At 38.2% G+C, this 15301-nt stretch overlaps 1 protein-coding gene across 2 annotated transcripts in view; it reads right to left on the reverse strand.

Annotated features, from left to right (window-relative positions):
- KDM1A (lysine demethylase 1A) overlaps positions 1-15301 on the reverse strand; it is a 66063-nt gene that overhangs the window by 16413 nt on the left and 34349 nt on the right. For both annotated transcript variants that reach the window (XM_061393729.1, XM_061393719.1), the window contains 5 exons: positions 14046-14124; positions 13307-13399; positions 11943-12049; positions 10320-10401; positions 7154-7248 (listed from right to left, as the gene is read on the reverse strand). In XM_061393729.1, coding sequence (XP_061249713.1) covers positions 7154-7248; positions 10320-10401; positions 11943-12049; positions 13307-13399; positions 14046-14124 — 456 coding nt within the window. The remainder of the gene's footprint in view (positions 1-7153; positions 7249-10319; positions 10402-11942; positions 12050-13306; positions 13400-14045; positions 14125-15301) is intronic.

Below are 15301 nucleotides of genomic sequence, written 5' to 3' on the forward strand. Positions count from 1 at the left end.
ATAAGGGTGTATACAGGCCATATACAGAGAAGCTTAAAACAAAGCTGAAATTTTGCTTGGTGTTAATTCCCTCAATGATGTTACAAAAGATGATTCTAAAAACTCTAAATCTGGTGCTCCTTTAAAAAGGAATCAATTACATTTTCAATATGAAACCTCCATATTTATGAAATCCTAACTGATCACAGATGCAATGTGAAGGACTGCTTTTCCTGGAGTACAAATGGTGATATTTCTATACATGGCTTCTAAAATGCCTAGCAAGAGGATGCTATAGCAGCAAGGGGGGCCAGATCACATATGCCACTACAATAGGGCAGAATGTGCCAATACATATGTGTGCAAATGGTACTGATTAAAGCTCTTCCAGTGCCAACTGTGTGGCTTGCTTTAGGCAAGCTTTAATCTTTACAGCTAGAGTGACAGTCACATAGGGAAGTTCATACTGAAAAAGTACACAGCACTTCAAGGCTCAGTAACTGGGTTCCAGGGTGTGTGGTAGAGAAATATTTAAAGGGACACTGTCAAGGTTAGAGGGACCAAATTTGACCTTTTTTCTTCCCTCTGTTTGCTGAGCAGCCCACTTGATTCATTACACTTTCCCCTTTAGCCCACCCATGCCACCACAAAAAACTTGACTTTTTACATGCGCTTTTAATGACAAAAACTCAAATGGCACCAGTCCAACATATAGGCGCAACTCTACAACAACAAACCAGTGTGAATGTATGATGGAGAGGATCTCTGGAAGCGAAAGATTTAAGTTTCAAGCTTTTAATGGGTTATTGTAAACAGTGAGGAAAATGACTTGAAAAATTATGAAAAAAAAAATACCTTGACAGTGTCCTTTTAACCAGTGCAGCAGAGAGAGAAATAAACTGTAAATAACAGCCCAACAGCCACGTCAAGTTTAGTTTTGTGAGACAGCTGTAAAATCAAGGCTTTAAACACATAGCATGACAGAAGCATTGTTAGCTCAGAAGCTGCAACCACCAGAGAAATAAGGAACAGACTGTACAGAGACTAAAACGGGAGAGTCAAGGCAGAGAAATGGGCAAAAGAAAGGCACTTTTGGTGGTGGTGGAGGGTAGGGAGGTCAAGGGAGATGGTGCCAGAAAGCAGAGAATAAAGTAAAATTCAATAAAAGAGAAAAAGAAAAACACTGAACAGTAACAAGAACAACAGAATCAAACAAACAAACAGCAAACCAAAAGCTCACTGCCACATCTGACCGACACCAGAATGACACGACTGCAGCCCTAGCGCATCTCTCTGACTCGGGTCCAGTCAGCAGTAAGGCCCCATCCGTTATCTGCTAGTTAAGCAGTTATTGGAATGTTGGCAGTGAGACCAGGGATACCTCTGATACCTGGACTGTCTTCCCATTAATTTAAAAATTCCACTTTGAAATTAAATAAATTATTTGGAAAAGAGTAAATAAAATATTTGTCCATTAGGAAATTAATACTGACTGGGAGAAAACCAAAATGTTTGATGTATTTAAACCTTGAATCTGTTTCTAAAATTAAGCTAATTACCTATGTTCCAGTTGACTCAGACAATGAAAGAATTTTAGCAACTGACTACCTTAAGCAGTCCTTAAATACTGTTTCACGTCATTTCTTTCCTTTTGGTGAGAACCCTTGAACTCCGTTAGTTTCACAAATAATTATGAAAGGATGTTGAAATATTGGCAGTCTTTAAATACAAGTCTCAATAATTTTAGTTTAATTTGAGCATTCTATTCTAGACTCTTAGTTGCATTCTGAGAAAGGAACTCAGCAAATGACTACCAGAGTTATTAGCAAAATGTCTGCTGGCAGCTGGATTTCTCTATTACACCACAGTGAGAACACAAAACAACAAACCATGTATTCTTTTGGGAAAGAATCACTGATACAGTTTTCTAGCAAAGAATCAAACAAAAATGCTATCACTTGAAACAGATTTTGTGATTCTTCAAAACCATTTATTTCTCTACAAAAGTCTCCAAATAAATGGTTCCAGATGAAAAATTTGGTGAGTCTCACTCCTGTAAATGGATTATAATCCTGACTGTTTTGGTCCTGTAGATTATACAGAGCATCCCTGAACATGGTCATGGGTTGGGGAGACCATGTGACTGGCCCATGCAGAATAAATTTTGGGAAAGCCAAGCAACTTTTTGGACAGGGTCCCTGATTCTGCAAGAAGTCATCGCAAAGAAAAGATAGCTCTTAGTTCTATCTCTGGTTGCATTCTATCATTACAAGCTTGGTAGGTCTTCAAAAACACTGCCGATCTGTCACACTTCCAGTCTGCATAAGTTCTCTAGCAGCAGAGCAAAAATGGGGTTCCAGGTACTTAAAAGTTTTGACATTTAGCAAGAGAAATTCTCAGGAAAAAGTAACACCCTGAAAAAAGTTGTAATGGCCAAATCCGGCCAACAGAGGTTACAGTCAGTCTCCACCTCTCCCATCTCCATGCACTTCTGTAACTACAAAACGAAACACTGGTTCCTTTGGTAAATCGTGGAATAACAAATTTATATCTGAGGGGTTTCCAACTCAGATTCTGAAATAGCTAAGGGAAATGAAAGATAGTTGTTGACCCTAAAGGGAGAATAAGGCAAGGGGTATATCTGTAATCTAAATATTGGGTAGGCCAAAAAGTTCATTCAGGTTTTTCTGTAACACCATACAAAAACCCAAATGAACTTTTTGGCCAACTCAATAAAATTCAATGTGATTCTATAAATGGAGACTGCTGCCTCCCTCCCGTTCTCTCTTAAGAATAGGGGATGTAAATAACTGACCTTCCTAGAGCAGGGACTAAGCCATATGGAGACGGAACACATGGCATGTCTAAGGAGTACACTCTAGCAATTCCTAGCACATACGTGCTCAGTAAATTCTTGTTAAATGAATAAATTAATATAGTTTGGAAAAGTAAAGTCAGTATTGTAACTATATTTGAGGGAAAAATAACTATTTTGCAACTTCAAAAACATTAAAGAAGGGCATGAGATTTTTACATAAAAAGCGGAGACTGGCAGTCATGATTTTCAAGGGTAGAGAAAGACTGCCTTAAAGATACCAAAGATGTTTCCAAAAAGGATGAAAACTGAAAAGGCCAAGACACCTGTGTCAAAACTATAATAACCTAGACACCACTCTATATGAACACAACTGGATACCTGGTAAGTTACGATAGGTACTGAGTGTACCCAATCAGTGGTATTTATAAGAAGCCTGGTATGCATTACCTTTCAAGAGTTATCTTTCTTCCTCTGAGCCATTCCCAAGTAGAAAATCAGGATCTGTTTCTCCAAGTAGTTACTGAGCCTTTGGATCTCACTTGATAATAACAACACACACATACCCCTCTCTCTCACACTCATGACTCAAAAACAGCTGAAAACAAAACAAGAATCTAAAGCCCCTGAGTTACTAGCTGGTGTATAGGAGATGCAGAAAACACTCAGCCATTTCTCTAGTCTCCCCCACAATCCAGGTTTTCAGACTTCCCACTGGTGACTCCCAAAATGCTACTGAAAACATGAATTACCCTATTTTCCAACCTTATCCATTCAAAACTAATTACAGCATAATTCAGAGTATGACTCCATCATCAATTAATAATGACAATGAGCAAGGCAGCTGCTTCATTAACTCTGACTGTTTTTATAGGCTTGGAAGATACTTCTATTAGTTCAACATCCTAGCTGCCAGTGTAAGACCAGAGAGAAGGGAGAGGCAAGCTCTTTCAGGGATTCTTGTGACTGTGATTAAAACAATAACAAGGTAATGTAACAAAAACTACTTACTACATGATGTTTTTCCTATAGCAGCAAAATGCCTGGATATGGTAATATGTTCCTAAGACAACACTGTTGTTTACTCACTAAGTCATGTCTGAGTCTTTGCAATCCCATGGACTATAGCCTGCAGGGTCCTTCTGTCCATGGGACTTCTCAGCCAAGAATACTGGAGTAGGTTCCCATTTCCTTCTCCAGGGGATCTTCACAACTCATAGATTGAGCTTACAACTCCTGCATTGTCAGGTGGGTTCTTTACCACTGAGTCACCAGGGAAGCCCTTAAGACAATATTACAAGTGGTATTTATAACTGAGTTTGCTGCTGCTCTTGTATAGGATGAAGTACTTAATTTTTGTGTACTAACAAAAGAACCATCTAATTACCCTCTTTTCTACTGATGCTATACAGAGAGAACAGAGCAACACATCCCGTTTTGTACAACAGTTTACTAAAGAAAAAGCAATGGCTGAGTGAGTATTCTAGGTGGGCCTCCTTAGAGTAACAATTAAAAAAAGTTCTTTTAATAAAAGAAAGAGACTCAGCTGATGCAGTCACACTGACAGAACTGCACACCTCTCCTGCCCCAACCTTCCCTGGGCTCTCAGGCAGGCAGAACGGCATTAGACACCAGGGGAAGTGGGATGGATTGGGACCCTGGAATTGACATATAGACACAACTATGTATAAAGTAGATAACTAGTTAGAACCAACTGTATAGCAAAGAGAACTCTACTCAGTGCTCTGTGGTGACCGAATTGGGAAGGAAATCCAAAAGAGGAGATACATGCACACATGTGGCCGATTCACCCTGCTGTACAGCAGAAACTAACACCACACTGTAAAGCAACTATATACCAATAAAACCTTTTTTTTTTTAAGTTAAAAAAAAAAAAAAAGCTAAAACACCAGACAAGAGACCTGACTCTACAATTTATTGACTATGGTGACGTCAGGCAAACACATGTGTGTGCTTTAGATTCTTCCCCTGCAAAGTGAGGAAAGGAAGCAACCGAGTGAGATTCCTTAGATTTCTAAAGCCATGAAACATATCTGACTATGAGTATAAATTAATCTGGCTATAAGCCAAAAGCCAGTCTGCTAGTCAATAGGTATCCATTCGTCCTCTGAACTAGATTACTGGGAACAGCAAGATACAGAAACATTAACAGGGCAAGCAGAACTCAAAGCTACAAAGAAATTCTTTCCTCAAATTTAGTAATGCCTGAAGAATCCTCCTTACCATTTAGCTGCATTACCAAATACAAACCAACCAAGAAAAATCCTGTAAAGATCAGAGCTGAATAACAACAAAATGCTGAAAACCACACACCAGCTTAACAACTGTTTACTAGAATGCTACTCAAAGAGCTGGTCCTGGTGAGATAAGGAGCTTATGCCAGAACATAAACTAAAGTAACATTTCTTTCACTGAGAAAACTCCTGCTACCAAAGCCATCTGAACTAACACTGTGGTTAAAAGGATGCAGTTTATTTACATTCTGGTACAAGATATTTCTCTCATCCCATATCAGTAACCAACAGTTCATGAATTGGCAGCTGGTTGTAGGCCATATTTGAGTGAATGTTGTTATACTATGGGCTTCCCTGGTGGCTCAGATGGTAAAGAATCTTCCTGTAGGAGACCTGTGTTTGATCCCTGGGTTGGGACGATTCCCCTGGAGAAGGGCATTTATTTGGAAACAAATGTTTTCTAGAATGTTTTACAGCTTATCTAATACCACAAAAGCAGACCATTCCTCTGGATATCTCTACTAGGGGAAAAAACCTCACATTTTACTGTTAGAAAGACTAAATGAACCTGTTCTACATTCAGGAAAATCAAAAAAAAAAGATAGTGTCTCAAAGACTAGTGATAATCTTTGGCTTGGATTCCATTACTTCTTGAGGATATAGTATCAACTTCAAAGACCTTGCTTCCGCAATTCAATTCTCTATATTATTGTCTATCCACCTAAAACATCTATCTGGTCATGTCACTTCCTCCGCTCTCAACAAGACTGGATAGATGAAACTAGACTGGAAAAATGGGAGCCTTTTATAGTACTCTTTCTACATTTATATAAGTTTGAAAATTTGTGTACAAGTCCCACCTGACTGTAGGTCTTATATGGCAGGGACTGTCTTATTCATCTCTGCATTTTTTTTTTTAACAGATCTTTGCAAGTAACAGAAGTTTATAGAATTGCTGAATTAACGTCTACTTCATCTTTTTCTATTTTATTGTTAGAAGGCTGCTTGCCCTTTTCCCTCACCCCCAGAAAAGCCCTAGAAGTAAATTTGGATCCAGAATGGTGGGGATGGGAACCAAAGCATTCCCTGAAAGTCTGTACTTCTCTGATATGAACCCTATAAAAAAGTCTTTTCCTAAAGGTAGATAGTAAAAGGCGAGGATGTCCCACAGGACCTATGACAAAAAATTCTAGAGTTGGAATATTACCACTTTCAATAACAGTAGCTACACTGCCATATACATAGCAAACCTTTTCTTCCTTGAAATATAAAGGTGACAATGTGTTTATATTCTGAGAACTACAGTCTCTTTTACTCCTAACAGGGGAGCTGGCAAACTTCCACTGAAAACAAACTTTTGAGTTTCACAGACCCCTAAAAAATTAGAACTGACACATAACCTATCAGGCAGTTGTTAAAACACTCCCACTCTCCCATATTAAACATCACTTTCATGTTACTGCCATGCTAACTATAGGAAGCTCCTATCTGGGCTTCCCTGGTGCCCAGTGTATTCGATCCCTGAGTTGGGAAAATTTCTTGGAGAAGGAAATAGCAACCCACTCCAGTATTCCTGCCTGGGAAATTTCATGGACTGGTGGGCTACAGTCTCCTGGGTTGCAAAAAGTTGAATGTGACTTAGTGACTAAACAACAACAACAAATGCCTCTGATAAACAAATACTTTAACCTACCTAAGCATCAATTTAGTACTGCCATTCACTATTAGCCCATCAGAAACCTGATCCTATAAACATAAAACTGAAATCATGAAGAGCACACAAAGCTAAAGCACATGATGGGAGGCACAACACAAAGAAATGAAGAATCAGGTGGTCATTCTACAGGTCTCTTAGGGTATAGGTGGCCACAGCCAAATAAAAAAATTAATCACTTGGCTAGCCTAACTTTCATTAAGTATTTAAATACCTAAGCAGCTATTATAACTCCATCCTATATAGCTCAGAGTTAAGAATCTGAATAAAGCCACATTATTTCTACCCTCAGTTCATATTTGTATGTGTGCATGTTCATCCACATATTTTCCCAAAATTGCTTTCAACTGAACCAAAGAAATTGCATAAAGTTGTTTGCTGTCAACTTACAGCTTGTCCATTCGCTTCATAAAGTGGGCATTTTTGCTTGATCTTGGCCAGTTCCATATTTACTTGTTTGCTGACCACAGCCATGGGATTCCCTCCTAGAAAAAACTTCAACAATTAAATTCACATACTTTATGAAAAGGCAACAAAAACTTCAAAGAAAAAATATTTTTACTCAAATTTTAAAATATTAAAGCTTAGGGTATATGAATTAATACCAAAAAAATGCCCAAAGTAAAACAAACATATAAGCATAAAGAAGAAAGCAAAACAGTGTGTGCGTGTGTGCTCAGTCACTGAACCTATTACCAAAAATCAGTTAACATTACAGACCATGAACTCCTTATTGCCAAATTCAGACTTAAATTGAAGAAACTAGGGAAAACCACTAGACCATTCAGGTATGACCTAAATCAAATCCCTTATGACTATACAGTGGAAGTGAGAAACAGATTTAAGGGACCAGATCTGATAGAGTGCCTGATGAATTATGGACGGAGATTCGTGACATTGTACAGGAGACAGGGATCAAGACCATCCCCATGGAAAAGAAATGCAAAAAAGCAAAATGGCTGTCTAGGGAGGCCTTATAAATAGCTGTGGAAAGAAGGGAAGTGAAAAGCAAAGGAAAAAAGGAAAGATATTCCCATCTGAACGCAGAATTCCAAAGAATAGCAAGGAGAGATAAGAAAGCCTTCCTCAGCGATCAATGCAAATAAACAGGAAAACAACAGAATGGGAAAGACTAGAGATCTCTTCAAGAAAATCAGAGATACCAAGGGAACATTTCATACAAAGATGAGCTCGATAAAGGACAGAAATGGTATGGACCTAACAGAAGCAGAAGATATTAAGAAGAGGTGGCAAGAATACACAGAAGAACTGTACAAAAAAAGATCTTCACGACCCAGATAATCACGATGGTGGGATTACTCACCTAGAGCCAGACATCCTGGAATGTGAAGTCAAGTGGGCCTTAGAAAGTATCACTATGAACAAAGCTAGTGGAGGTGATGGAATTCCAGTTGAGCTATTCCAAATCCTGAAAGACGATGCTGTGAAAGTGCTGCACTCAATATGCCAGCAAATCTGGAAAACTCAGCAGTGGCCACAGGCCTGGAAAAGGTCAGTTTTCATTCCAATCCCAAAGAAAGGCAATGCCAAAGAATGCTCAAACTACCGCACAGTTGCACTCATCTCACACGCTAGTAATGTAACGCTCAAAATTCTCTAAGCCAGGCTTCAGCAATACGTGAACCGTGAACTTCCAGATGTTCAAGCTGGTTTTAGAAAAGGCAGAGGAACCAGAGATCAAATTGCCAACATCTGCTGGATCATGGAAAAAGCAAGAGAGTTCCAGAAAAACACCTACTTTTGCTTTACTGACTATGCCAAAGCCTTTGACTGTGTGGATCACAATAAACTGTGGACAATTCTGAAAGAGATGGAAATACCAGACCACCTGACCTGCCTCTTGAGAAACCTATATGCAGGTCAGGAAGCAACAGTTAGAACTGGACATGGAACAACAGACTGGTTCCAAATAGGAAAAGGAGTACGTCAAGGCTGTATATTGTCACCCTGCTTATTTAACTTCTATGCAGAGTACATCATGAGAAACGCTGGGCTAGAAGAAGCACAGCTGGAATTAACATTGCCAGGAGAAATATCAATAACCTCAGATATGCAGATGACACCACCCTTATGGCAGAAAGTGAAGAGGAACTCAAAAGCCTCTTGATAAAAATGAAAGAGGAGAGTGAAAAAGTTGGCTTAAAGCTCAACATTCAGAAAACGAAGATCATGGCTTCTGGTCCCATCACTTCATGGGAAACAGATGGGGAAACAGTGGAAACAGTGTCAGACTTTATTTTTGGGGGCTCCAAACTCACTGCAGATGGTGACTGCAGCCATGAAGTTAAAAGATGCTTACTCCTTGAAAGGAAAGTTATGACCAACCTAGATAACATATTCAAAAGCAGAGACACTACTTTGCCAACAAAGGTCCGTCTAGTCAAGGCTGTAGTTTTTCCAGTGGTCATGTATGGATGTGAGAGTTGGACTGTGAATAAAGCTGAGCGCCAAAAAACTGATGCTTTTGAACTGTGGAGTTGGAGAAGACTCTTGAGAGTCCCTTGGACTACAAGGAGATCCAACCAGTACATTCTAAAGGAGATCAGTCCTGGGTGTTCTTTGGAAGGACTGATGCTAAAGGTGAAACTCCAATACTTTGGCCACCTGATGCAAAGAGTTGACTCATTGGAAAAGACTCGGATGCTGGGAGGGATTGGGGGCAGGAGGAGAAGGGGACGACAGAGGATGAGATGGCTGGATGGCATCACTGACTCGATGGACGTGAGTCTGAGTGAACTCCGGGAGTTGGTGACGGACAGAGAGGCTTGGCGTGCAGCGATTCATGGGGTCGCAGAGTCGGACAACGACTGAGCGAATGAACTGACAGATCCTTCTAGATTTTATGTGCGTAAGATTAGACATTACACACAAAAGGATCATAACACATGCACTGTTTTATAATCATTTTTCAACTTAGCAATAAATTGTGAACATAATTTCATGTTAATATGGAGCTACAAATTTTTAGCAGCTGGAGAGTTCTCACTGAATAACAATTTAATCTTCTGATCTGCAGTTTCTAACATTGTTACCCCATACTGAAAATGTTTTGAACACAATATGGTTCACTTGTCTATTTTCTTTAGGTTAATTTCCTAGAACTAGATTTGCCAGGGCAAAATCTACACACATTATAAATTATGCACATACTGATATATCTTTTCAGAGAACTGTTTGCCAATTTACCTTTCACTAACACTGAGAACAGGCTTCCCAGCTTGTGTAGTGGTAAAGAGTCCACCTTCCAGTGCAGGAGACACAAGAGACACAAGTCTGATCTCTGGGTGGGGAAGATCCCCTGGAGAAGGAAATGGCAACCCAGGCCACTATTCTTGCCTGGAAAACTCCATAGACAGAAGAACCTTCCAGGTTGTCACAAACAGTTGGACATGACTGAGCGACTGAGCACATACACGTAAGACTAAGAACAGAATCCAAACCAATGTATTTAAAAACTGAATCTATGACTTTATAAGATTAAACCATTTTATGAGTCTCAGACCCTGAAATCGTAGCACAAAACTAAACTACTTACCAAGACCTGTTACTACCATGGCTCCAAGGTCAGCTACATAGTTTCCTTTGCGAAATGTAGCAACTCGTCCACCCACACGATCCTGTTTTTTAAAAATTAAATGGCTAAAATTAATTCTAGTTTAATCATAATAACCTGGCAAAGTACCATCTCAGGCCTCTTTGATAACTTAAAAAGAAAAAGGTGTAGAGTTTACATGGGAGTATGATGTTAGCTCAAAGAGGAAATGAAGTTTAACTATTTGAGGGAATGGGAGATAATGACACATAAAAGGAACAGAATTAAGTGCTATGAGATAGGAAAAAATTTAATAGCCAGAAGATATCAGTTATAGGTACTATTTAGCTCTCAACCCCAATGTCTCTAATACCACTTATTGTACAGGCTGAGCAAGGGCCACCCACAAAGAAAATACCTGCACACAAATTTCAACACTTAAGGTCATTTTTCTACCACCATGTTCTGACTCTTGTCCCCCAGTGTCAAAGTCAGGTGTGACTGATTTGATAGACAACTTCTCTGAGAAAGGCCTCTTCAATGTAGCCTCATGCCCAAGGGCAGTGTCTACTGAACATGAACCGTTGACAATACCTCTCATTTCTAAAAAGGCCCAAGTGTTATCTTTGCTGACTGGAGATTTTCAAATACAGGGAAATCTTACTGAGCTGCAGCGAAACTTCAGTCATGAGTTACGTGAGTACTCTGTAAACTCCAGACCAACAAATGAAAAAAAGCAAAACAAGACAAAAACCTATACACATGGGTAGGAATCATAATGATCCTCCATTATTCTTTACTGTATTCTCAGTACATAGGATACACAGGCACACAGATATTTTCCAATTAAGGAATAAAATATTATTTTTAGTAAGACTATCACAAATTGTTTATTTTGATTTCCCCATACTATCTGAAAAGAACATTAAAAAAAATTAAATTTCGATTGTACTGCACAAAACATTTTGAAAGCTTTTATAAAATTTTAGATGATTTAGGTTATGTGATAAGTGTTTTGTTGTTGCTATTTTAAGTGGCAGGAGCCCACAGAGGTCTTTAAGCCACTGAAAGATAATTAAATCTCAAACATTACTCATGAAAATGATTTGAACAGTGATGTCCTATTGGGATACTCTTTTTTTCTACTCTGTGCCATCATCCTTGTCCTCCTTCAGCTTCCATTCCTCTCTCTGGACTAATGGTAAAGAGCCAGAATCTTGGATTTACCAAGGCTGTAAAAGACAGCTGCTGCCTGAGAAGCAACTCCTCTCCCTTTACTATCGAACAGAATACAGCCACCACTAAAAGTAACTGCATTCTATAAAGGGTATTTCAACAAAGCCCACAAATTGAAAGTTGCTAATTGTAGGAAACAATGACCTGAAAATATACACTAGAGGGCTATATAGATTATATAAACTCTAAATACTCACTGAGCCCTTTTCAAAGTCTTATTGTCAAAAATGCTTTATTCGATGTAGTTATTAACACCATCAAAATACTTTTGAGTATTATTTAAATCAATTTGGTTTAGTTCAATTTGTATGATTCCTTAATTTACCACAGATAATTTCCTTACCATATTTTCATCAGGTTGGGCTTCTAAACCCAAACTAAAATTCTTACCCTGGCTTCCAGAAGTGTGACATCCATTCCAAAACTCTGTAACTGACGAGCTGCTGCCAAGCCTGAGACCCCAGAGCCTATGATGATTACCTTTCCTGTCTTCTTAGCTGAAAATAAAAAATGAACAAAAATTAAAACACTGTTACAGTTTTAATATTTTTATCATTTTTTATCAAGAAAATTTCTAAATTCTTTACGTTATGATGTCTCACAAATAATTTAGTTATTTTCAAAATAGGAAAACTATATGAATACAAATTAACAAATATCTGAGACTTATACTTTAACTCAATGTTTGAAATTTATAAATGGAATTCTTTACCTTAAAATTTACTTTCTCGTTACTTCAGTCACATGCTTGCTTCAGTGTCTGTGATCCTTGGTAAACTTATTATGCATAATCTCCCACATTTACCTCACAATTATACTAGGACAATTTGAGCAGTCAACCAACTGATTCTTAAAGCTATTTTCTATAAGCTGTACTTCTGCAGTCTTTCCTTTTCTTAAAAATTATTAAAGCAGAGGGGACTTCTCTGGTGGTCCAGTGGTTGGAACTCTGTGTTCTCAATGCAGAGTTCGATGCCTGGTCAGGGAACTAGACCCCATGTGCCACAACTAAGAGTTCGAATGCTGCAACTGAAGATCCCATAGGCCACAACCAAGACTAGGCACAGCCAGATAAATATATACATTGTAAAAAATTATTAAAGCAAAAAAATAAATGTATTATAAACAGATGTGTGTGCTTAGTTGCTCAGTTGTGTCCGACTCTTTGAAACCCCATGGACTGTAGCTGCCAGGCTCCTCTGTCTATAGGGACCAGGCAAGAATACTAGAGTGGGTTGCCAGGCCCTCCTCCACAGGATTGTCCCAACCCAGGGATCGAACCCAGGTGTCCCACATTGCAGGCAGATTCTTTACCATCTGAGTCACCAGGGAAGTGCAAATAAACAGATAGATGTATTAATTCTCAGATTATCCCTATCTTCTGACTCCTGGCAGACATTATCCAGACACCATTAAAGGGGTAAACAGCATTAAAAAAAAATAAAAATGCAACCCTATCACTGCATTAAAGAACTGCTCAATGAGAGAAAACAAACCTCCCACTTTCATAACTGATTTTTCATTTTTAATAAACTATTTTTGTTTTTTCTTAAATTGGAAATTCATCTCTTTTACCAAGTATTTATCAAACCAGAAATTATAGGAAATTCATATTTATAAGGAGATTTTAGCTTAAATTTGACTTATAAGAAGATAAGCTTGGGAATATTCTGGCTCTAAATATGGATCAGAAATCAAAATAAAGCCTCCTGGAATCTAATCTAAAACAATGAAATTCATTGGCCAGTCCTTACTTGGGAGGGGCTTTATCCTCTTATAGATGCCGAAGTTGATAAGACCATGACGCTCTAAATAACTGTGAACTCGGTGGACAAGCACAGTATCACCTACAGAAAAATGAATTTAAATACATGTTTATCTTTTTAGCACTTTAAATGGAAAACTCTGATTCTTCTTTATTTCTCCATCATGAAGTCATTCTATTCATCTTTTCCATAAGCTTCAAGTCATATGACTCCTTTAGGAAAGTGATTTTGAGAACTGTTAAGTCTGTGTGGTAGTCCAAAAAGCCTATCACACAATCTTCAATTTTTAAGAATGACATTCCAATACAGATGAAATGAAGGACAAAACCAACCCTTTAAATAGCAGTAGTATGCTCATTTACTTTGGGAAAATCTTTACAACACCATTGGTGGCAAGTGGCAAATGAAAAAGCCAAATATACAGCCAATTGAATGCCACCAAAGTGCTCTGTGGATTAAAGCTGGAACACAGGTCTAGAGAGATTATTAGCAATTTCTTGAACTCATTCACCTGTCATCACAAATAAAAATTCAGAAGAACAATTACAAACACACAAAACAGTTTTGCTAAAAGGCTCACTTTTGCACAGCACAGGCGTGAAATAAAATGAATATATGTATGAAAATTAATTAACAAATTCAATATCAAGGAGCCATGAGCTTCTGCAAAAAAACATCAATTTTCACAATCCAGTTCAAGATCAGTCCTATGGAACATACTACTTACTGTTGTAAGGCGCTTCTAATTGTTGGAGAGTAGCTTCAAATGTCAGCTGAATCTTTGGATTATCCAACCACAACTGCAACTGTAATCGAATGACAGAAAATTGTATTACATACAAATAGACATACACTATTTGATTGCCTCAAATATGGGTTTTCCTTTCAATGAAACAGTAAGGGTTTTATTTCTGACAAAGAAACTAATGAAACACAAAACCATGGCAAATGAGGGAATAATTAAAGAAGCTGGGAAATATTTGGCCTACCAAGTAACTTGTCAAAATCATTCAGCTTGGGAGCAACAAGGATTTAAACCTGGATTAGATATCTCCAGAGATACTGAGTTGATACAAAATTAAATGATCATTTAGATATGTGGTGACGTGTGTGTGCAAAAGATAACTCCTCAGTTATTAGCCTGCACAACTAAATGAATTGGTATACCATTTACTGAATGAGGGACACTGAAATAAGAGATCATGAGTTGAGTTTAAAGACAATAAGAGGAGCTGAAAGACTGGCATCTAGATACGCAGCTGGGGTTCAGAGAGTTGAGGTTTAGAGCCTCTTGCTTATGGGAATAACTGAAGTCAAGTGTGCAGAAGAAGGGTTCCTAGCAGGAAAGAACAGGGGAGAGAGGAGAGGACCTTAAGGACTTCCAACCAGTTCACATAGTTGGCCTGTTGTTAAGGACAACCCTACAAATCATTCAGAGAAGACAACAACCAGGGAAGCAACAGAAAAACTAGAATACTGTGTTAAGCTAAGGAAGCTGTGTATTTAAGAAAGGAGTCAATTATTTCTAATACTGCTGAAAAAGCAGTAAAATGAGGAATGACAAATATTAAGGTACAATCAATGGCCTCTAACATGAATTATCTTCAAATTGAATACATACCTACAAAAGGCAAGACCAGCGGAATACTATCATATTTAAATCTTAGCTAAAAGTTAATAAATACTGCTCCATCAAATTTCAAAGGAGTTAATGTGTAAATAAATTCAGTTACAAAGAGATATGACCAAATTCATATGGACCCTCTGCTTTTCTCTGTGGCTACTGTCAAAAGGAAAATGGAATTCCTCAATCATGCCGTGGGCCCAAGCCCATGAAACTTCAACATAAGCCTTTTTCCTCCTTCCATCTTATAATACAAAGCTCACATCACAGGTTCTAGTTGAATAATTCTAAAATTGTGGTTTTAAAATCTGGAAGCAAAGGATGCAATTTAACATGAGACAAGTGACACAGTTCTTATA

Source organism: Bos javanicus, chromosome 2 (genome assembly GCF_032452875.1).
Source record: "Bos javanicus breed banteng chromosome 2, ARS-OSU_banteng_1.0, whole genome shotgun sequence".
NCBI classification, from domain to species: domain Eukaryota; kingdom Metazoa; phylum Chordata; class Mammalia; order Artiodactyla; family Bovidae; genus Bos; species Bos javanicus.